The sequence below is a fragment of the Spermophilus citellus genome, assembly GCF_964194105.1.
Source record: "Spermophilus citellus genome assembly, chromosome: 4".
Taxonomy (NCBI): domain Eukaryota; kingdom Metazoa; phylum Chordata; class Mammalia; order Rodentia; family Sciuridae; genus Spermophilus; species Spermophilus citellus.
In genome coordinates, this window is record NC_138185.1 from 144,704,234 (window position 1) to 144,727,943 (window position 23,710).

Genomic DNA, 23,710 nt, shown 5'->3' on the forward strand with positions numbered 1-23,710 from the left:
CACAGTTTATCTAACTTTCCATTATTCTTGATCATTTATGTTCCATTTATGTTGTTCCCAATTTAAAATTTCCAGCATTTCATTGAACTAAAACATATTTAAAATTTCAAATTTATTTCTATAACATATAGTTCTGTATGTTAAATCAAGAGCGCATCAAATAACAGCCTCTTTGAGGCTTTAAATTTATTATAGAAGTATTTCCCAAAAGCATTGTACCATTTAACCTTCCAACAGGCAAGATGGATGAGCCCATTTCTCAGGAGCTCACTGTTGAGGCTAGCTAATGATGGGGTGCCAAGACCCTATAGAAGAGTCTGACTTCAGTAGCATCTGCTCTTGTTTTGCAGTATCTAACTTGTTTGACGACATCAAGATCCCAGACAGATAAGCTTGCCTTTGATGTAGGTCTACAGGAGCAAGCCACAGGTAAGTCACCATCCCTGAGCTCCTGCCCTGTGGGGTTTTGTACTAAAAGCTTTCACTTAGTCACTTGGGATTCCAAACCAATCGGGTCAAGAAACAGGTCTGGAAAAATTTTAGAAAATGAAACACTAAAGAAAGAATATGTGAGGGGCTGGGGTTATAGCTCAGGGGTAGAGTGCTTGTCTCACACAGGTGAGTCACTGGACTTGATCCTTAGCACCACATAAAAATAAAGAATGTGTGAAGTGTATGGAAACATAGAAACTAGGCGTGAAGAAGAAAATAAGGCTTTAACCACAAGTTCTTTGAGTCTCAGAGAAAAACTAGTCTTTAGGGTTTGATACTTAAAGTAAGAACTATCATTCCTGATAAGAACCAATGTAACTGAATAACTGCTAAGAAAAAAAAAAAGGCATCGTAATAACAGCTTACGTAATAAAGGATAGTGTCCAGGTTAAAGGGGCAGGCCCCTTTTATTCTGCAGTGACCAAGCTATTTCTAAAGCAGTTTTCCAGCTGTTAGTCAGCCAATTCTGCCGTTCCAGTGTGTTCCCTTTAGTATCTTTTACTTCATATTTTTCTTTAAATTTACTTTCACACTTAAAATTTTATAGACCAAAATTTTATTATTCCTTTAAGTAGAAAACCAGTGTTGCTCACCATAAAAGTAAATACAGTGAAAAGAAAAACATGGTAAATAATTGAGATGTTGACAAATATTAGAAAAGTATTAGTTTTCACAAGTTCTACATTGATTTTTTTCAGATAGAACTAGTTTAAAAGAGAATAGAGTAGTAAAAAGAAAATTATCATATGATTCAATTCAATTCCATTTGTTTTTTAATAATGGTATATATCGTAAATTTGGGGATTCTCTGGCTTTTTTTTTCCTGAAGCAATCAAAAATATTGGTAGTCAAAATGTAGCTTCTAAGTAAGGTGGTGACCAGGATGATACTGCAGAGGAACAGCTGACCTAGGGGTATAATATGCTGTCTATGGCTGGGAATATTCATAGACAATCTCACCATCTGTCAAGGTCAGTATGGAATTCCTGCTCCATTTAGAGGTTAGGTTATTGCTCACCAGGATTCTCAGTTGCAAACAGAAACTGATTCAGGTTAACTCGAACCAAATAAGAATTTATTCAGATAAATAGAATATTTGGTAGAACGATCACTAAAGCTGGAACTCCCGACTTGGAAATTGGGATGCCAGAAAAGGACAGGACAGGAAAGAACCAGAGCAGAGGGCAAACTGTGTAAGTACTTCTAATTTGAATACAGTCTTGAATATCATGACATTTTCCCAAAATAGGAAGGGGCTTCCCATGTTGGGTAGCCAAAGAAGGACAAAAGTCTGTGTTGTTACTGTAACATTGGGCCAGCTTATGAAGGATACACATTGTTTCAATTCATAGGTTGTCAAAAAAAAACAAACAAACTAATATCTAAACCATCTTTAGCTGTTGTTTCTGTGTATTGCACAGTAGGGTCCTAAGAGTGCCCAAGGAGAGCACCTTTCTCCCTATTCCCTCTTCTGCTTTTTGAACAAAGCAGAAGACTAGGCTGCCTCTGCCCATTATGAGTTTTTTTCCCCCTGAAAATAAGATTATATTTTAATTTTTATTTGGTGTTGCTTTATTTTCACCTAAAGTGTTTTTCTTAAAATATAATTTCCTCTAAGGTGTTGTCAACTGTTGCTGAAAATTGCCAAATGAGTGAAGTGCCTCTCTCTGAATATGAGTTGGCCTCTCTATATAAACTCACTGTCAATCTTGGAGCTTATAATTGGAAAAGTCATATATGGTCATTCTATTTATATCAGTAAAATGACTTTATACTTTATGAAAGCTGGGAAGCAATTGAAAAATAACACTTTCTAGTCATGTGATCAGGGATTCTGTTTTAACTACTAAAGCCTTCAATAAAAATGGAGGGAAAAAATAACAGCAGAGAATATTACTCTCTGGGGTACTTTTTTCTAAGTTCCTGAAATCAGACTTGGTGGGAATTGTGACAGACTAGGCAAACACGTGATCAAGATTATGTCAAGATCAAGTCAGCTGATGAGATGTGGCAAGAGATGGGGGTTCTTAGCTGGGTCTTCATGAAAATTTTAGGCCTAAAGTAGTTTACTTTTATTTCATCTGGCTCTCCACAACCCATTTCATATTCTCTTTAAATAAGGGTGGCCTGGTATTTGTGAAGGAGAAAGAAGCACATGCAGCCATGATAGGGATCTCCTCATCATAGGAGGAGACTCATGTGCAATCCAATAGGGTGGGATCCTGGTTCCTGACTGGATGATCTTATGAATGCACTTTGGGCAGAGAAAAGTCTTCAGAGTTGTGAACAAGTAAACTGCTTATCGGTTGAGGGGAATCTCCAGGAAAATGTGAGAGGAGAAAGTTTGGGGGATGGGGATGGAGGTTTGAACAATTTGGAAGCTCTTTCCCCCTACACACTGGGTAATAAATTCTAAACATAACTGATGATAAATTTACCCTTGATTTTTACTTAATTCTTCCTGTTCTCCTGTTAAAGTGGTTTTTTTTTATTATTGTTTTATTCTTTTAAGGATTTAGTCATAACTTTAGAATCTAGACTTGGAAATAAATCTGTTTAAAAAAAATCACACACACTTAAAGTGCTGGTATGTATTTTAGGGCCAGTGATGGGCTCATCCTCTTGATTCAAGGAACAGCTGTCTCCCTGAGTTCCAGAGCACTCTTCCCTTCCCAAGCATGCCTGATCAGGGCTTACCTCATGCTTGAGGCCCTCCCATGGTCCACAGAGTACATAAAGGATTCACATCATTTTCCCCTTCAAATATCCCATGAGTTTAAACTTAAAGTAATACCTATGCATAGTTTAAAGAGAGAAATTGAAGCTTATTATAAACATCAGTCTCCTACCCTCCTGAGCTCCCTGCTCTGAACTGTTCATATCTGGGGTACCCACTTTCAGGTCCTTCAGTATTATTTCCCATTTTTTTAAATATTTATTTATTTTGGTTTTTGGCGGACACAACATCTTTGTATGTGGTGCTGAGGATCGAACCCGGGCTGCACGCATGCCAGGCGAGCGCGCTACCGCTTGAGCCACATCCCCAGCCCTCCCATTTTTGATGGATGTGTACACACTGCTATTTTATTATTCTTTTTAGATTAGGTGTTATCTATTGATGTTCTGATAAAAATTAACTCATATTCATTCTACTCTTCTCTATTGTCTCTCTCCACACTCCCAATGTATTTACATCTATTTTTATGTAATGAACAAATCCACGTTAACCCTTTACATTGTCATATCTGTCACTTTTATTTGAAATAAGCCACGTAATATGCTAAGATCATGTTTTTTATTTTGCTAATTTTTGATTTACCAGTAGTCAGTTGCCTATTTGTCAAGTTTTGGTTACCCAGTCATTTTTTTAATTTCCAAATGTTCCCACAGAACTGAAACTCTCCCCTCATTAAACTCAATTATATTATCCCTCTGTCAGTTTCATCTTCTTAGAAGTATCCACCATCATTCAGGGCCTTCCCTTTGCCTCTTTCCATGTTTCCTGAATCTTGTGGGTTTTTCCTTTCTTGGTTGACCAGTTCACCTTGGTGAAGCATGCTGCCCAGTAGCTTTTATAGCAGAGGTCCATTGGGGAGATAATTGTTGTCCGAACATTTCTTAATTATAACTTCATAAGCACTTCATAGTTTAGTTTAATTTTGTGCATTGGAGAAAAAATTTCTCCTCATCTTCCTGAAGGCTTTCTTCTAGCTTAAAGTCTGGCTGTTGAGAAATCTACATTCTGATTCCTGATGCTTAGTATGTAACTATTTTTTTCTTTTCTCAATGCTTACTAAGATCTTTTCACCCTGGTGTTAGTAATTCCACAGTGTGTCTTGTTCCTGTTTCACAGGAATGGACCTTGGTGTAGGTCTCTATTCTTCATTACATGAGGCACTTCATAGGTCCTTTCAATTTGTTTGGAAATGATTATCTTTCAGCAATGGAAAAGTTTTAATAATATTTCTTTGTTACTTTCCTCTGTTCTTGCTTTCTGAAATTCCTCTAGATGGATTTTCTAATTCTCTTTTTGCTCCTATTTCTAATCTTTTTTTCTTTATGGAAGAATTTTTCCACTTTATCTTGTAATCCTTTTTTTTTCCCTATTTTCTTTTTTTCAGGATCGAAGGGTATTTTATTTTTCTCTAAAGGGGTTCTTCAGAGAAAAGCAGAACTTTCCTCTTACCTCTCTGATATTATTAATTGTAAAATTTTATAAAGTTCTTTTTTTCTTTATTTCCTCCAGCCTTGCCCCCTTTCTGCTTTGTTCCTGTCATTTTGTATTGGGGACTTGGCTCAGGTTTCTGGTGATCCATGATCTTCCCTCCTGTTCAGGTAAAGACAGCAGAAGTTGTCTGGAAGCCAACTGTGGCTTGACATCTTCTGAGCCTCGCTCTTGTAATGTGGCAAGACCTGGGCCTTTTGTGGGAGACCCTCGGCCCACGGTATTTTTTATCTTAAATAGTTTGGCTTCCCTAAAAATTAATCTTCAACTCTGGGCAGCAGAGCTGGGGTGGTTCCGCTTTGCAGTGGGCACTCTGGAAGCTGAGAGGTAGAAGCAGAAGAGAAGAGGTGGGCTTTTACTAATCCAGTGTAAAGTTTCAATTACTCCATCCTCAGCAGGACTACGCTTCCTCCTCTGTGCCTGGTATTTCCAAGGCCAGATCCTTGGTAGTTTGCCATTTGATTGACTAGAATTCTCTTGTAGCAAGGAGGGGGAAAAGTCAACTGTGCAGGACAGGGAAGGGACCTGGGGATTGGATGTCCTTTGAAGCTTTCAGCCAGCCCTCCCTTTTTCAACCCATCTTTAGCTCCTTCCTTCGAAAGTAAATTTTATCTCCAATCCCAGAGATTTTTTCTGAAGAATATAGGCTATATATTTATTCATTGGTAGTTTGTTCTCTATTTATTACCCAAAGACTTGGGTGTTTGATTTCTCTTGGATAAAAGCATCTATCTGCTTTTCTTTTTCTAACAATTTCTCTTCCTTGCTTTGACCTTGTTATCTGTTGTCTTAGTCCTTATAGGTTTAAGCCTTTATGAAATCCCTTTTCTGCTGGGCATGGTGGAACATGCCTGTAATCCCAGCATCTTGGGGAGGCTGAGACAGGAGGATCTCAAATTCAAAATTCAGATACTTAGCAAGGCCCTAAGCAACTTATTCAGGCCCTGTCTTAAAAGACTTTTTAAAAGGCTGGGGATATGGCTCAGTAGCTCTTAAGCATCCCTGGGTTCAATCCCTGGTACCAAAAAAAAAAAAACCAAAAAACTTTTCTAATGTTTTAATAGTATTTCATAAAAGGTGGGGGGCAAAGATAAAAGTGTCTAAGTGTGTAGTATACCAGTGAAATAAATTCTTGGATTTAAAAGGGGAAGCATTTTTCTATATGCTTTGAAAGCACTCTAACTTCTATGACGTCTGATCTCCAATACTTTGCCACACCCTGTCATTCTGGACATGAAAGATAGGTGTAATCAAGGGAATATGTGAAGCCAGCTGGAATGGTTACAGGTTAATGGAAATTTAAGTCTGAGGTAGGGGAAGAGAGAGTTTAAGGGTTGTCATCAGGAGGAAGGAGAGTGAGGGACAGAATGAGAGACCCTGCCCTCCAGGAAGCAACAACTAACTCAGGAACCTTCATGTAGGAGAAGCCTGTTGGTGGACCATACATCCTGCTTCCAAACAAAGGTCAGAGGGAGAGAAGGTTCGAATTGGCGATGACCTAATCCTCGTCAGTGTGTCCTCTGAAAGATACCTCGTAAGTACCTCCTTCAACAGCTGCTTTTCAATTCCGGAATTTTTCCCTTTAGGAGTAGAGAGCCAAGGAAAATTGAGCCTCAGCATGTTGAGCAGGATAAGATGCCTCTTCACATTACACTTGGGAAATGGAAACTTCTCTCCCATACCAGGTGCTCGTGGGGCCTGGAACTCAGCTGTTAGTTACCCTTTGAGTTTCTAGTGTTATGTCAAGCAAACTCTGCCAACATGTCCCAGGCATTATTCACACATGAGTTAACGTGACATGAGTTTACGTGACTATGATTTTACCACATGGTTTAGCTTTTGCCCAGTAGAGAACAAATCAAAAAGAATGTCATACAGGAAAATAGCATTCATTGGAGAAAGAATGAAAATTTAAAATGTGTTAGAGCCTGGGGTGCTGCAGAAGTGGAAGATGCAGGTGAGATCTCGCAGCTGGGGATGAGAACCAGACAGACATCACTGACACCAGCCCCCTTGTGGAGGATGGGGATGCCTAAAGAGAAGTTTTAAGCTTCTCAACAGTTTTTCATAGTCAACCCTATCAGATTTCACTTTGCCTTGTCCACATGCCGGAGGTTTTTTTTTTTTTTTTTTTTTTTTTTTTTTCCCCCCATCTGTGAGTTTCCTTATCCTACAGAGAATAGACATTTTGTGACTTCATGTTGAATCAGGGATCCAGCTGAGGGGATGAAGTCAACTGGTCTGCCACCTCTGAGGCTGAATACTTCCTCTTCTCCAAAGAAAGTATCCCACTTTGAAGCTGCTTCTAGATTGGGTGGAGAAATCTCCTACAGGCTATGTAGAAAAAAAAACAGATAACAGATAGGCTGTTTAATTTAATCCTTGAAATTGTAGGTGAGCTGCTCTGACAGGACTAGACTGGTGATTTTTAAAGAGTGTTTCATTTCTGTTTCTGCTGCAGCATCTCTCGATATCAAATGGTAACATACAAGTGGATGCCTCCTTCATGCAAACACTCTGGAATGTACATCCTACGTGCTCAGGAAGTAGCATTGAAGAAGGTGTGCTTTTTTGTGTGTGTATGCAGTCAGCTGTGAGCCTGCCAATCTCTCTTGTGTGCATATATTGACATTTTTCATTTCCCAGCTCCCACCAGAATGTCTTCATATACAGGTAGCATGGTTTTAGTTCACATAAATTTATTTATCTGATGTCTGTATGGATTTTTTTCTTTCCTTCTGATTACATGAGCATCCCGACTTTATTTTTCAATCCACCATTAGCTTAGCACTGTATGCATTCAGACTTGAATCACCATATCTTCATTTTTATATATGGTTATGAGTTACAGGTAGACAGACCTCAGCAACTTCTATTTTAGAAGTGATCTTTTGCCAAGAAGGTGATACTTTACAAATTCCTCTGCAGTAAAACTGTTTTTGGTTATTTGCTTTAACTTATGGAAGACCATTTAAAAATCGGTGAAAATTTCTCAGGATGTTATTTTTTCCTTGGAAATAACATCATCTCACTTTGCTCTCGTATCCTACTGAGCCAGGCAGTCAATGTACCTTGCAGGTTATGTAATAAACATACTGGCCTTGGCTCACTTGTAGTTAATACCACAGCTGAGCAGAATAATAAAATGTGAATGACCTGTGGGTTATTGCATTTCATTCTGGCACTTTACAGCAAGATCAGAATTTTTAAAAATAGTTATATCACAGACTTTAACCCTATTTTTCTTCCTTCACCTAAGTTTCACACTGGGAGTGCCCGTCAGTGCTGTGCTTGAAAATAGAAAAATAAGAGTTGTTAAGGTGATACCCCAGTTTTAGATGGCATCATAGCTAAGCTGCATAACTGGAAAATGACAAGTTCTTAACTCTTTGGAAACATATGGAAAACAGTGAAAAGGCAGGGTGCATTCAGCCCCCTTTCTGGATGCTGGGGTTAACCCACCAACTTAAGTCTATTCTCAACCTTCCTCTTCCAGTCAGAAAAAAACCCAGGTTTCAATCTTCCCCTGCAAAGTTTTGACTCAATCCTATGTTAAGTTTTTCATTATCAATATAGGAATAAAATTCTCTCAGTTTCAACAGAGGGCTTAGAGATTAATGAAGTAGCATTTGCAAATCATGTCAAAAAGGTCCTCATAGAAGTGTTGAGTGCCTTTGTGGTAGGGTAATCTGGGTAGCTCATCACTTGTGCCATTCAGCTCTGCAGAAAATGCCCTTGGAGCATCCGCTACTGAGAAATGCCCTTCATCCCTCAGGAGCGTTAGCAGTCCTCCTCATTATGCGTCTTTCCTGACAGTGGCACCATGTTTTAGTTAAGAAAACCTAAACCAGCACTTGCAGTTTTCTGTGGTGAATAGGACTGATTGAAGGAGCCCACAAACTGTTAATGATGAACTCCTAAGAGGGAGTGGCCTCACCCTCAGGAGATGAGGGAGAGTTTAATCAAGAACTTGATCCCTTTGAGAGCTAATTTTCTAAATAAAATTAAGAATTCCCTTATGAATTATTAATACAAAAACATATAGCTGGAAATATTAGTACAACAAGATATAGGAATATTGGAAAAAGACTTCTTTATATTTTTTTAAAGTTCAAAGAAATCCTTGCCTAGAGTAAAACAAAAAACAAAAAACCCTGAGCTAACAAGTATTACACTGTCACTGTACCAGATGCACTGATAATACCCTTTTCCCCCCCTCTGGCATGATTTCTCATTACTATTACTGTAATCTAGCACCCAGAATAGTTCATGACAGCCCCCCCCAAGTGATCTAATTATATGACTTAAAATTCTGAATCAGACATTGAGCATATTAAGTCCATGTGTCTCCTGAGAACAGAGTAGCCTGGAGAATTGGGTGGTAGGGGTGTTGTATTTTTAATTCAGAGGAATAACAAACCCTTTTTTTCTTTTTTTGTGCAAAGCAAGCTCAGACTGGGGACTCGCTCCCGCTTGTATGTTCTTTGAATTAAGGCTCAGAATTTATTTGAAGACTACTGGGTGATCATGTCCTTGAAGTTCATTGTTTCCTTTTAGTATCTGAGCTCCATAATTATTGTGATTCCTTTATTCTGAAAACTTAGTCCTTCTTGATAGCACCATCCACATTTGCCCACCACAGATGCTAGAGAGTACTTCTGCTTCCACTTTTGTGCTTTAGGAGTGCCATCCAGATTTGATCTACATTTGTTAAACATATTTCTCAAGACAGCTCTTTACAGCAGTTTGCTGTCCCCCTTCACAGCACCTTTCTTTCTTTCCAAGGACTGTGATTTGGATTTTACCACAAAGCTTAGACATTGAGATTGTACAAATTTATCTGGAAATTTGGTTTTGTATGTATTTACATAATAAGTAACTAGAAAATCTTTATCTTCCTCATATTAGCAACTTCGATTTTCATTTGTTTTTCAGTGATATCAATTGACACACTATTTTCACCTCTCCTTTTGATGTTGAACTTGCTCATTTATGAAGCTCTCTATTTAACTTTCAGTGTTAGAGTTGTTTTGACTTTCTTGTTATTTCTGCCTGAGGCCTGAATTCGTGGAATTTATAATTTCGCAAATGCATCTCTTGGTGTGTTCTGTAACTGGCACAGACCTGCATGATTTTACCCTTTTAAACATAGTGTTCTCTTTAAACTTCCCATTAGTTCATGGTAGAATGTGATCATTTTTCAGGCTACCTACTTGGTGGACACGTGGTACGTCTTTTCCATGGTCATGACGAGTGTCTGACGATACCATCTACAGACCAGAATGATTCCCAGCACAGGTAAGCTAATAGCTGCCTCTTCCTCCTACCTGCTGCCAGCCCCAGATGACACAAACTAAAGAGTTTGCATTTGTGTTTGGCTGCAGATGAATTCTGCAGGTGTTGCTCAATTGGCAAGCCTTCCTATAGCCATGAGTTCCAGTTTGCAAAATAGGAGTGGCAGGATAGTAGCATTTGCTCACAGGAAGAGCTATCTGTGCACACTCTTATTAGGCAAGCAATTCTATAATGCTTCCCAAGCCCTTTTTCTTCAGGTGCTCCCAAGTCTAAGGAGTTTCCGGTTACATTGACTAGAGACTAAAGCACCCATTTTGGAGATGGAAATTGGGATAATCATCCTAGTAAATCTGTGTGCTTACACAAATTATTCACTGGGTTCTTCAAAGGCAAATCATCTCTATTCTTCCCTTTCCATGTGCTAAGTAATTAAGGTGGAGCTATTTGATTTAGTTTTGCTTATTCCCAACTAGCATTGGAGAAACCCAAAGTCAATGTCCAATAGGAACTAGATTCAGCAGGAGGTGGTGCAAGGGCAAGGGCGGTGGCTAGAGGATGCCACTGTACTGATGTTCTCTTTGGTCCTCCAGTTGAACCTTGACAGATGTGTATCCAAAAAATCCAAACCTATATAATACAAGATACTAGTTAAAGTATTAATACTAAACTGATATATATTTTTTTAAATCAAACTTCTGATCCACATTAGACTGAATTTGGGATAACAGTGAGTGTGATTTGGTGGTAATGCTTTCTTTTCCATTTGTGTAGTGCCTATGGGAAACTTAACCACATTTCTTTTCCTTCATTGGAGACATGGGCTCACAAATCTTCACATGTTGGAGATTGTGTAGGTCAGGTTCCTGCCAAAGATTCCACACTGACTGATTTCAGATGGAAGCCTAGAAGCCAGAGCTTTTGGCTGTCTTTCAGGGCTCATTCCTTATTTGTACTAAAGGAGGCCAGAAATGCTATACTTGGACGTAATATCTGTGCCTCTTAGAAGCTATCCATTGGCAATATGAATCCCTTATACCTCTGAATCTCTTCTACTTGCTGTGTCCTCTGAATAGCATTTCATGAGAACCAAATGTGACCTAGAACAGTGTTTAGATCACAGATCTATATCAAAAGTCATGATCAATTCACTCCCCGCCTCACCAACACTGGTCCAGTTGTTGACAGTTATTTCTGAGTAGGGAAGTTCTGTTGACCTGATTTCCCTTAGAATTAAGAATCTCCCACCCAGAGCAATGTCATGCAAGCCTATTCAGTTGCAGGATTTTTTTCCCTTTTGTGTTAGGTAGTGAGAGTATGCAATAGTTCATTTGCTGTCTGCTACATCAAGTTTTGCAGGGAGCTAAATAACTAAAGTTTTGTGGTTGAGCTTTACTGTTATCTATATCTAAGATGGAATACACTAGAACTTCACTCGTTCTTCTTCCCATTCCTGTCCTACTTTTAAGGATAGAAATTTGGAAAAAGTGAAGTACTCACCATGAGCTCCCAATACCCTGCCCCACCCCATAGAACCACAGCCTGGGTAGAAACTAGGCTGCTTGGAGAGGTTGTAATTTGGTGAGCATCCCTACTACAAAGGAAAGGCAGGGCAGGTATTTGAAAGGAGGAGTGAGGAGATTGATTTAGAGAGCAACCTCCAAAATGGGCTTAAGGAAGCAACACGCATTCCATGACTGAGATAAGAGAGGAGGTGGCCTACCTTTGGCTTAGGACTCCATGGACTCTAATTTCTTTTATAAAAAGAAACACCAATTAAAAATAAGAGGGCTTATCCCTTTCCTTTGTAAGGAAACGGGGGTTGAGATTGAAGCAAGTAAGCAGATATTGGGTATGCTGAAGTTTTGTATGAGTTGACGTGTCAATCAAAGTGGAATACTTTGGTTTTATTTGATGTCCGGGTGACATAAGTGGCCTTTTCCTTATCTTCTTTGGTCAGGAAATTCCTCAGATCTGGCCAGATGGTCAGAAACACTGAAATCTGGGAGAGAATAAGGGAACAGGAAATGGGGAACATGCTGAAATTCCAGTAGCCATGAAGGCATGCTGTGGTGCTGGCTCTCAAGAGGAAATCATTTTTATTCCCTCTTAAACTCTGGGAGCAGTCAGGCTCAATAGACAGAGACTCCCAGAATGGAAACCCAAGATCAACAATATCACATTCTGAGCTCTGATCCCCAGCTCTGCCTCTGGCTTGTCAAACACCCTGGGATAAGTCATTTAACCTATTGAAGCTAAGACTGAGCTGTCAGCCAAGCTTTCAAAAGCACCTCAGCTCACCACCCACTTCACTCCTCTCCTTGGAATTGTTTTAGAGAACAGGAACAAGTTGTTTCAACCTCAGAAACCTTGTGAGATCAAACAGATCAAGCTGCCAGAATATCCCAGGTAGGAAGAATGGATTTTGAAGAATCCTTCAGATGTCAGGAGTTAGGGGGTTCTCTAGGGCCAGCCCCTGTGCTGTCTCACCTGTGACCTAGGGTCAGCCACTTTACCTCCCCCTGAGGGATCCTTCCAGTTTTCACTGTGTTTTAAAAGTACAAATCCATTTATAAAAGACACAAAGCTACATCATGGAGCTCAGCCCTAAATACTTGGAGCATTCTGTGTTAGTGTCATGGTATATGACTGGGATAATTTGATCCTATTGCAGAAATGGAGATGTTCTTGTCCCCTTTTTTTACTTTACCCTAGTGATCCATGAACTGGTGAGCAGTTCCCTCCCCTTAAGCAGTTTTTAATCCCTCCTAGGAGACTGGGAAGTGTGCTTGCCTCCTTTTAAATCTTGCTTTGCATTTTGCTGACTGTGGGAAAGCCTAGACAGCAGCAGTTCTGAGCAGCCTCTGCAGGGAGCTGTTCCTCGCCTGATGCTGATCTCCAACTCTGCTCACAGGAGAGTATTCTATGAAGCCGGGGGAGCTGGGACCAGAGCCAGGTCTCTGTGGAGAGTGGAACCCCTTCGGATAAGGTAACGGAGGCCTGCTTTTCCAGTGTGGTCCTTTCTCGCAAATATTTCATTTGCCCCATGTCACCTGGCAAACTCTCAGAAGTCCTTGGTACACAATTGAGCTCTGAAATTTCCCTGACTTTGTTTTTAAGGAACAATGCACTCACAAGATTTCTAAGACCACCATTTTGTCAGAGAGATGGCTCAGCTGCTCTTATGGTAGCCAAGTAATGAAAGGCAAGTTCAGACATTGGTCGCTGAAAGCCATCAAAGTTCTTCCATTTGTTTTCTGGAACCCAGATAGTCTTCTCTCTCCTCCCAGATTTATGGACTCCAGCAAAAAGTTAGATTTAAATGAAAAAGAGACAGATAACCTCATGGTATGGGGTAAGAGAAACTTCACTGGAAATGTAGCTATGACGAAAATTACTTAACCAGAACTTTTCAGAGATGGTAATGTGCCCCAGTGAAAGGGGCAGGAAGCTGACTTTCCAGCCTTGACCTTGAGTAACTGCTTGCTAAAACTATAGTAACATGTCCACTAAACTCCAGACTGCTGAAGACCAATCCAGTTGAGAGCAGGAACTTTCTTTTGCTGAGCAGGTAGGAATTTGGGCTAGAATGAAATTGCTGGGAATGAGAGAAACCATCTGGTTTCCCTTCTCTGCCTTTTTCTATAGCACTCAGTTCAGCATCTCCCTGAGTACATGTTCAGAGTAAAAGTCTTTCTCATGAGGCATGTATACCCCCACAGAGGTTGTCAAGATAATAAGAGATAAGAAGAAAATATCAGAACATGCACACATACTCATTCAAACTCTTACTGAGAAACCGGTTGGAGACTGCTGATTTAAAGGATACTTGGTATAATTGAAAAACGGCACATATTTAGTGTAAAAGAAATACTGTTTTTTAAGAACCACCTATTTGTTAACTAGCTTGGGGCATTTACATTCTTGTCCTGTTAAAATCTAATGGTAGTGTGCCCTTTTTCTCAGGATAGTAGACCTTCTCAATTATCTGACTTTTTAAATAAGTCAAAATAGGGACATACATACAGTGTTTGTTATGGTTGTGAATTCATTGTCCCAGGGACCGAAACATGAAGAATTTAAGATTTTTATATGTGATTTGGGTCCACTGATTCTCCAAATGTTGGACAAAGTGTAAAGTAATTTTAAAATATTTACACATATATCTCTTAAACATCTTGTTCTAATTTAACACACCTTATTCTAATTTAGAAGATGAATTTTGAGTTCCTAGTTTTTTTGGCAGATACTTTCTCCATGACAAGCTGCCATAATTTGGTTGAAAGCTGATCTTTTGGTGAAGGACCATGAAAAGATTTACATTCAGCACAGGATCTTCTTGATCTTAATCGCTTTATCCAACTTGACTTTTCTCCATAGAATTTATTTCCTTCTAGCACAGCACAGTGTTTGCTTACCTATTGTGCTTATTTATTTTCTACCTCTCTCTGGGAGGGATAAGCCTCACACATTTGTTTCTTTTTTGACTATTTCTCTTGAAGATAGGACTGTTGGTGGTAGTAAAATGTTTGAGTTCAGATAACACATTTGGAAAGGCTTTGCCTACCCAGATACACATTTTCCTGAAAAGGCAAGCTTTCCATCTATTTTTGTGCTTATTTGCATTAAGATTCTTCGGTGGAGTGAAGGGAAAATTGGCAACTTGGGACTTCCAGTTATGTTAAGCCACTGACCTGCCTTCAGGATCATGTTCCTTGTCAGGTTTTTAAGAGGAAAGAGAACACAGTGCTGAGTCAAAGACACATAAGACCCTAGCCAGGCGGAGGTTTGGTCCAATATCCTTTAATGATGAACTTCAGAGCAGGGCAGAAGTCCATTGGCATGTGTAAGAAAGCACTAGGCATATACTGACAAAGACTTATTTTTGTATCTGCTTCCTCCTCCCAGCTGGAGTGGCAGTAATATCCGATGGGGCCAGGCTTTCCGACTCCGGCATCTCACCACAGGGCACTACCTGGCTTTGACGGAGGACCAGGGCCTTCTGCTGCAAGACCGGGGAAAGTCGGACACCAAGTCCACAGCCTTCTCCTTCCGGGCTTCAAAGGTAAGTTGTGAAGTAGATTTTGACCCTTCTCTAAATTAATGATCAGAAACCTCCAGGTAAAACTCTGCCTGATAAGGAAGTAAGATGAAGCAAAGTAAAATTGGAAATCAGAACTATACTAATCACTTTCTTCTGTTTTGAATTGAGTTTTTGGAGGAATATGTGCCTTTGAGTGAAGGATGAAGTCTTGAGTAAGAGCCCCAGAGAACATAAGGATCACAGGAACAGACGTTGTTTCTCAGGGTCTAATGGGAAATACCACTGCTGTATACTGCAGTCTATGTTGGCTTTAATAAATTTTATGTTATATGTCTCACTCCCCTAAAGAAATGGAGGCATGAGTGTCAGAACATTTACTTGCCAAGCATGGCAACTCATGACTGCAATCCCAGCAGCTCAGAAGGCTGAGGCAGAAGGATTGCAAGTTCTCAGGAAGAGCACTGCCCTTCTTTGAAACGGGAACACCGAGTCTATTCCTCCCATTTTTATTGTTCTCTAGTCCTTTTAAGCAGAGAAATTCTTTGGCATATGTTTTTCTTCCCCAAATTGCCCTACACTAGAATTAGACTTTTCCTACATGTATGTTTAAAACAGTGAACAATGTGAGCCTTGGCAATTTAATGAGGCCCTAAGCAACTTAGTGAGACCTGTCTCAATATAAAAGATAAAAATGGCTGAGGATGTGGCTCAGTGGTTAAGCCCCCCATCCCAAGGTTCAATACCCAAGACCAAAAAAAAAAAAAAAAAAAAAGAACTACATTACTACATTTGCTTAAGTCATGCAATTTATTTCAGAGAAATTGGAATGATTCAAAGACATAATTCTGGATATGACATGGTCTTGTGGTTGTATTGTACAAAGTTCTAGTACCTTCTCCATCCTTTCTCACGGCAACCTCCACTCCCAAATCTCTTAACTTCATCCTATTCATCCTCAACCTTCAATAAGAATGGATCCTATGCTAGTGAGGTCAACCGAAAGCGAACAGCTTTGCCGTTTGATGTGTATATAAACACCTGTTTTTTTTTCCCCCAAACCTCTCACTTTAAAGCTCAGCCAGGTTTTGATTCTGTATAACTCGGGGTTGGATATAGTTGGGTAGTCAGAACTGCATGCTGCATTAACTTCTGATGGACAGTTGGATGTTCTGCCACTTGATGATTGTTCTGGAAAGACCATCCAAGCATAAGAAGGGCTCTGTATAGATGTGTGCCCAGTTATCAGAAAGTCTGTGCTTCTGAGAGGAACCCTCAAAGTCTCCTTTGGGAATTTTATCTGTAATTTCATTCTTCTTTGCTCTTTTCCAGAATAGATTTGATTTCTGTTCTCAACATGATTTCAGGGAAGGGTTATTGATGATTCTGTTCATGCAGGCTTGGGGTGAAACTGATGGCTGAATGTTCTGTGGGGTACTGCTGTTTCCTGATGTGTGGGAAGAGACCAGTCTTTCAGAACTGCCCTTCTTTGAAGCAGGAGCACTGAGCCCTTTCCCCCACCTTTATTGTTCTCTGGTTCTTTTAAGCAGAGAAATTCTGTAGCATATGTTTTCCCCCCTCCAAATTGTCCTACATTAGAATAAGACTTTTCCTACACCTATTTTTAAAACATTGAAGAATGTGAACCTCCTGCCCATATTTTCCTAAACTCGCCTCTGATGTCACTTTCCATCTACTCCTCTTCCAGTGGCCTATGGACTACTTAAATTCATTATGGTTTTTGAGCATATCTCCTTCACGTTGTAATCAATACTTTTTTTTTTTGATTCCCAGCATAAGTAGGATTTTAAATTCAAATTCATATCTACTTAGTCAACATTTTGGGCTCCAGGAAGTTGTTTAATGCAGTATAGCTTATTAAAAAAAAAAAAGCCACAGAAAAGTTTAAGCCCAGAGTCCGGCAGAATCTCATCCTCCCCTAAGAGGCAACTGGGGTGTGGAATGGAGGTAAGAGTAGCTGGAAGGAGGTGGAAAAGGAGAAATGACTCATTATGGCTGATGACCAAGTAGGTGCCTATGTGAGGATACCAGCTTGGCCTTTCTTTACCGGAGCACTCCATCCCTGGTTCCCCACCCCACTCTAGATGTACTGGATGACTGCAGGGTCTTTACCATGTCTCTTGTAGCTGAGGAGTCGGGCAGCCTCCCAAGCAGCTGGCAGGATCCATTCATTTCTTGGCTTAGCCTTATAGAGCATGGCTCAGCACTGTGCCATAGTCTCTGGGGAAAGCCAGAAAAACTCAGAGGACCACAGGATCCTCCTAACACTCCTTCCACCTGGCACCACTTCTGGCCTCTGAATGCACTGATCACTAAAAGGCCCATTGCTTATCTCCCAAGTCCCTCCACTTCCATGCATCTGGAGGCAAGCAGCTGATAGCTGGAAAGTCCTCATGTACCATGGAGGCAACCAGCATAGCAGAGCTGGAGGTAAAAGTCACCCATGGGTCACATTGTCCTGTGCACTTGGCAGTGTGCCCACGTTTCACTGAAGTCACTTTGTTAGAAGTTCTCAATAACTCTCAGTACAGTAGTGCTCAGCCCAGTTACCCTCATTTCCATTTGAAAGGAATCGAAAGTAAAATTACCTAGGCTCCAAACAGGGCACTTATGGCTGTGTTCCCAGAGGAAATTGGGGCTTCCTTGGGATGTCATATGGAAGGAATATTTGGCATCTTAGACTGAAGTTATACACAAAAAAGAAAAAAAAAACATGTGGGGCACACACAACTCTGCCATACATTATCCACATTGCTGTGGGGGAGGTACCTGATTTCTCCAGGCCTTTAGTACGGAAATTCCTGCCTCACTAGTTGCAGGAGATCTTGAGAGAACACTGCTCTGCCCCCACATAGTAGTGAAGATCCCAGCTAACCAAGGATAGGAGTTGGAGACTGTTTTTCCATAATGCAAAGGCAGTGAGTCGTCTTGCCATCTTCTGACTGTTACAGTTGTTAGATGACAAAATAGACAACAGAAAGCAGTCTGAGATGACATACCAGGATCTTGGTGGTGGTGCAGGAATCAGGCCACTCAGTGGGAGTAAGAGGTTGAGACAGTAAGCTGTGTCCTATGTGGGTGGAATTGGGACGTTGATCTTATTCTCTCTGTAGGCTAAAGGATACGGTATACAGAAAAAGAGACCCCCAGAAAGAGCAGTATTTGGGTTCAGTCATGCGTTTTGAAAAGGCACTGTGTCACCTGAGCCATGAGACTTTTGGTAACAGTGAGCTTCCCACCCTGCCGGGTTGCATTAGCCTATGACAGCTTTGACTCCTAATTTGGGGGCCATGGAACAGCTGCCAGTGCTCAGTAACATTCTTAGCAAGCAGCCCTGACAAGGTAGTAGGTACCCCTGGAAATCTTGTGTGTGCCAGATAAGATGGGGGTGTGAATGAGCCTTGCTGCAAGGTGACCACATCCAGACACCAGTCTAGCTTAGGGTGTGTGTATGGGAGGGGGGTATATATATATGTATATATATGCACACATATCACATATATATACACATACATAATATATATCACACATATATATTCACCTACACATACAATCATGTGTGTGGAGATATATATATATATATATATATATATATATATATATATATATATATATATATTCTGCTATAACGGGCAGAAAGTGATCTAGGTCAAGATCCTCCTACCCTCCCTTCAGCAGGATGATGCTGGTCAGAGGGAGGTCTGGGATGATCTATAGTATGGCACCACAACCTTACTCTTAAAGTGATACTGGATGAGACACAGCATGGCTTCTGAGTTGCCTAACTCTGACCTTGACTTCATGTGCTTCTGTCAGACCTGGAACACAATTCTTAATCTGTTTGTACTTCATCAGTAGTCTGTCTTAAAAGATCCGTTCATATCTGACCTCTGCCTGCCCTACCACTGTCTCTTCCCACTTGCTCCGGGTTGTATTGAGCTCCAGCATACTAAATATTTATCAGTCACTGAACGTGTGATTTCTGCCTACCACTTGCCTCTAGAATGCTACACACACCACCACTAGAGAGTTCCTTCTCTCCTTCTCATGCTTCCAGACAAGTGTCATATGTCCATAGGAAGATACCTGTGCGTGCTTCTGTTCCTCAGCCTGATGCTCTACCTGACAAGGACCTTACAGACTCTCCATTCTTGCACCTTACACAATGTGCACCTGTAGCAAGTTTGAAAATTGCTAACTGAAAGAATGCCTAAATCTGACCACACACTGCAGCACGGAGTGGAATCCATTCCACCTTCACCTCCGTCATATTTGTGAAAATGTTCTGTCATCGTTGTGTAATCATTTTGCTGTAGAAGTCCGATCTCTGGACATGTTCAATGAGAGAGATTCATTTTGTTTTGAACATCCGAGTCAAATTTCTATGAATTTGATTTCATGTCATTTTTGCATGCTCTTGACATTGCAAGGCCGTTCCCTAAGGATTGTCAGGTAATGTGATTTAATATTTACTCTGACATGGCAATGCTATTTAGATGTCATGTCTCAATGGCAGTTTACAACAGCAAATTCCTTTCATGGAAGGGTGAATTAATAATGTTAAAGCAGACCTGATTACATGAAGCCATTTATTTTATAGCCACTCTAAAAGTGCTTTAAAAGGCCGCTTCAAATGACCATACCGTAAGTCTGGAAACGACTGAGATGGAATCTCAAATTTTACCCATTTCATTGCATAAGAGCGTAGAGCTGTCACTGTTTCCACTTGGAGGAAATTTTTCCTTGATGTCAAAAACATTAAATTGAATTTGGGAGGCATTTATCAAATCTCTGCTGTGTGCTCAGCATTGCGTTCTTGGCCAGGTGTGACGCTTCTACCTGCCTTTCATGTGCCCTCCAACCTCAGCTGCCTGTAGCAGCCCCAGAGGAGGCAGCTGGCTCCTGGTGCATCAGCGTGTGCACACAGTGCTGCGGGAGTAGAGCTGTGTTGGGGGCCATCCTTGCTTGTTCTTCCTGTTTCCCACAGGGATCATCAGCTGAGGAGGGGAGAGAAGGAAATGGGGACCCAGATCCAAACGTCTAGGCCCAACACCAATTACTGCCCTTTTGCTTTAAATCAAACCTAGGAAGGATTTTTAAAATTCAAATTGGTGTGCTTTCTTTAGTCTCTGTTGTTCTAAGCGAACTCAATGGAGAAGCAATCAAGGAAAACCAAGGGCTGTGAAGTGGAAGAAACCTGGATTTGAACCAGGGAGCTGCAATTTGTTTTTCAGTCTTAAAGTCCCTTTTTGTAAAAATAAGGATAAAAAAGTGTGCCTTGAAGGATTTTGGTGAGGATTAAGTGAGATGAGGAAAATGACTTGTGAAGCTCTTTCCCTATCCAATAGATGGGTGTTGTGTTGCCCACTTGGAGGTGGTGGTACGGGGATTAAGTGAGAAATATGGAGAGAAGAGCCCAGCAAGGTGGCGTGGCCTCTGCTCAGAAAATGTGCCTAGCCTAATGGTGAACCTGCAGCAGGTTGTCAACAGCAGAAGGCCCCACTCATCTTTCCCCCCAACAGAAGAAGCTTTGCAGCAGTCCCAGAACCTACCAGGCTCCTAATAGTGGTCTGTTGTGTGTGTGTGTGTGTGTGTGTGTGTGTAAGGCAAAAATAAGATTTCAAATTCTTGATGAGATATTCAGAAGGGGACTATATTGGTGTACAAAGGAGCCCATAGGTGATTCCTCAAGGTTTCTCCAGAGACACCTAGGAAAGAGTGGGCTAACTGGGACTTTGTTGAAGGCTCAACCTGGCAATAGTGAATGGGCCCCATCTTTCCTTTTCCTCTGAAACATTTTTGGATGCTTATAGTCCGTGCTGGAAAGATAGTTTCTTGACCTCTGTGGACCCACGTGGTTTAATTGTGTTCACTCTAATGAATAAGCATGAACTAGGATCTTCCGGTCATCATCCTATGTAGTGTTGCCATAACTTAAAACTCAACCGTCTCTGGCCATGTTTCCTGCCAGTCCATCCTTCACAGTGATGTTGAAATGGCTCTTCCAAGCTGCAACCCTGGTGTCTCAAAGGCTTTCCATGAACTACCTTAGTTTTTTTCCAAAAGGTATTCTCAACAATGATTTTGTGGGGAGAGAAGCAAAATGCTGCCTTCAACAGAGCTCAGCAGGTGGCTTACTGGGGCTGTGATGATGTTGTCATTTGCTTTTTACTATAGGACTTGGAAGAGCTTTTGCTCTTGTAACATTCTCTTGGTCTCTTAGAAGATACGACGTTTGTCTAAAGTCTTCTTTTCCCACAGAAAGAGTGTGAACTTTGTGAGTCTGAGAAGCAGCCTAATAGTGCTTCTATTTGAGTCCTTCTTGGTTTAACCCTTCTCTTTGCCACATTGTGCTCATCTAACTTGACTGCTTCCCCTTCCAAATTTCCTATTCTGCTATGGCTTGGCTATAATTTGAGTGTATCCCTCAAGGGTACATGTGTTAAAATTTAATCCCCATTGTGAGGTATTAAAAAAGGTGGAAATACGTTTTTACTGTGGTGTTCAAAGATGGGCCTTTGGGATTAAATAAGGTCATGGAAGTGGATTCCCCCATGATTAAATCCTTATGGCTTCTTAAGAAGAGCAAGAGATGAAAACAAACACACATAAGTCCCTGTCCCTTGCCAAATGATGCCCTGCACCATCACCTTAGGACTCTGCCAGCAAGAAGGACATCAGTAGATGTGGGCCCTTGAACTCCCAAAACTGGGAGCTAAATAAACATTTTCTTTATAAAGTTACCCAGCTTCAGATACCCTTTATTATAGTAATGAAAAGCAGAATAATAGACCTTTTTCTCTTCTCTCCTACCTGAGCTCACATTAGATATATAAGACAATTCCTATGTTCCCTAGCAAAATTGTTCTATCTCACAAGCTACAGTTGTATTTTTTTTAATTTTTATTCTTCTTAGATATACATGGCATTGTATTTTGACATATGTACATGGAGTATAACTTTCCATTCTTGTGATTGTACACAATGTGGAGTTACACTGGTCGTGTATTCATATATGAACACAGGAATGTTATGTCCGATTCATTCTACTGTCTTTCCTATTCCCATTCCCTATCCCTTCCCTTTGTTTCATTTTGTACTTTGAATACAAACCTTATCACCTTATTCTAATTATTGACTCATTAATCTAACAAGCTTGAATGAACCCATTCATTTTCTTCACAAGGTAATACTATGTATCTTTAACTTTTTCTTTCTAATAGCTATAAACAATTAAAACATTAATATAGTTAATTACTTAATTGTGTTAATGGTAGTAGTAACTATTTCAAATCTATTAAAATGACAAATGAACTTTGGAATCATCTGGTTTTGTATTCTATTCCATTTTTTGCTAACCATGTGGAGTTGAAAAATTTGCTGAAACTCTACATACCTGTTTTATCATCTATAAAACAGGGTAATAAAAACATCAGGGCCATTGAAAGATTTAGAGAAAATGTATATAGTACATATTGCCTTGTGGGTCCTTGGTAAATGCATGTGAGACTGTGCCGTCATACAGGGCTTAGCACAATACCTGGCTCAAATGAGTCATCGAGTAAATACTAGGCCTGACTCCCCTCTCTGTCCTTCAAGCAGTCCTAAGCCAGTTGGAAGAGTATCAACTTGATCATCTAAGCTAAATGCTAACATGACAGTTACGATGTACTCTTGAGCATTTCCTTAATGAGCTGTCAATAGAGGCAGAGCATAATGATCATTGCCCTTCAACACATATTAGGCCAAGTAGCCTATTCCTTCCCAGAGTCAGCTCATCCCCTAATATAGGCAAAGCTGATGGATCTAAAAAGATACACAAATCAAATGCCTGCAGAACAATAAAACAACAACAAAAACTGATTTGCAATCTAATTCAAACAGAGCGCTGAGTGAAATGCAAACATAAATACTAGTGCTGCGCTCTGAGTTTTCAATCTGGGAGGGGACAGCTGATGGACCAGCAAAGGTTTCACACTCGCTTTAATATGTGACTTTATAAAGACTCAGGAATGACAAAACACATAGTTTAGGAGATGGTTGGTATTAAAGAAATAATTTGTCACAGTTCCCAAAAGGACATGCCATGCCACACGGGGCCATGCAGGGAAGTACCAAGATCAGTCAGAAGGCAGAGGGAGCAAGGGGAAAGTGAGAAAGAATCTTTCTGTGGTTCCCATGGAAAGAAGTGGGCTAGGCAGGGTTAATGAGTTGAATAATTTCAGCAAGCTGTGGAGCACAGGGGAGAACAGTTGTCTTGGACCTAGCCACGTGGTGGTTAGGGCCTGGGGATGGTGGCCTGGAGGGAACAGGCCCAATTGGTTTTCCTGTGAGATGTATACTCTCAGGTGAATCTGTCACTCTCTTTAGGAGTTGGCTGACCCCAGGAAATGTAGTACCTGCAGGGTCTACAAGACCATGACATCAAGAGGTGCCAAGGTGTCCTTCAGTTTTGGAGATAGAAATGTATGATGGATGGGATGTGATCCTGTTTTTTTTTTTTTTTAATGCAATTGTCAATCACATCCTGGCACAGAAGACAGAAGAGGCTCCAGGAAAGAAACCTTGTTGTTCTCATAGGCCCTAGCAACATGAGGCTACTCTACATGGAGCCATGTGGAAAGACAGGTCAACACAGA

General features: G+C 40.6%; 1 protein-coding gene across 1 annotated transcript in view; it reads left to right on the forward strand.

The window, feature by feature from the left end:
• Nucleotides 1-23,710, forward strand: part of RYR3 (ryanodine receptor 3) — a 518,939-nt gene that overhangs the window by 221,985 nt on the left and 273,244 nt on the right. Inside the window, exons 4-9 of the mRNA XM_081292880.1 lie at nt 351-429; nt 6,139-6,251; nt 7,179-7,278; nt 9,922-10,015; nt 12,924-12,998; nt 14,918-15,074. Coding sequence (XP_081149006.1) covers nt 351-429; nt 6,139-6,251; nt 7,179-7,278; nt 9,922-10,015; nt 12,924-12,998; nt 14,918-15,074 — 618 coding nt within the window. The remainder of the gene's footprint in view (nt 1-350; nt 430-6,138; nt 6,252-7,178; nt 7,279-9,921; nt 10,016-12,923; nt 12,999-14,917; nt 15,075-23,710) is intronic.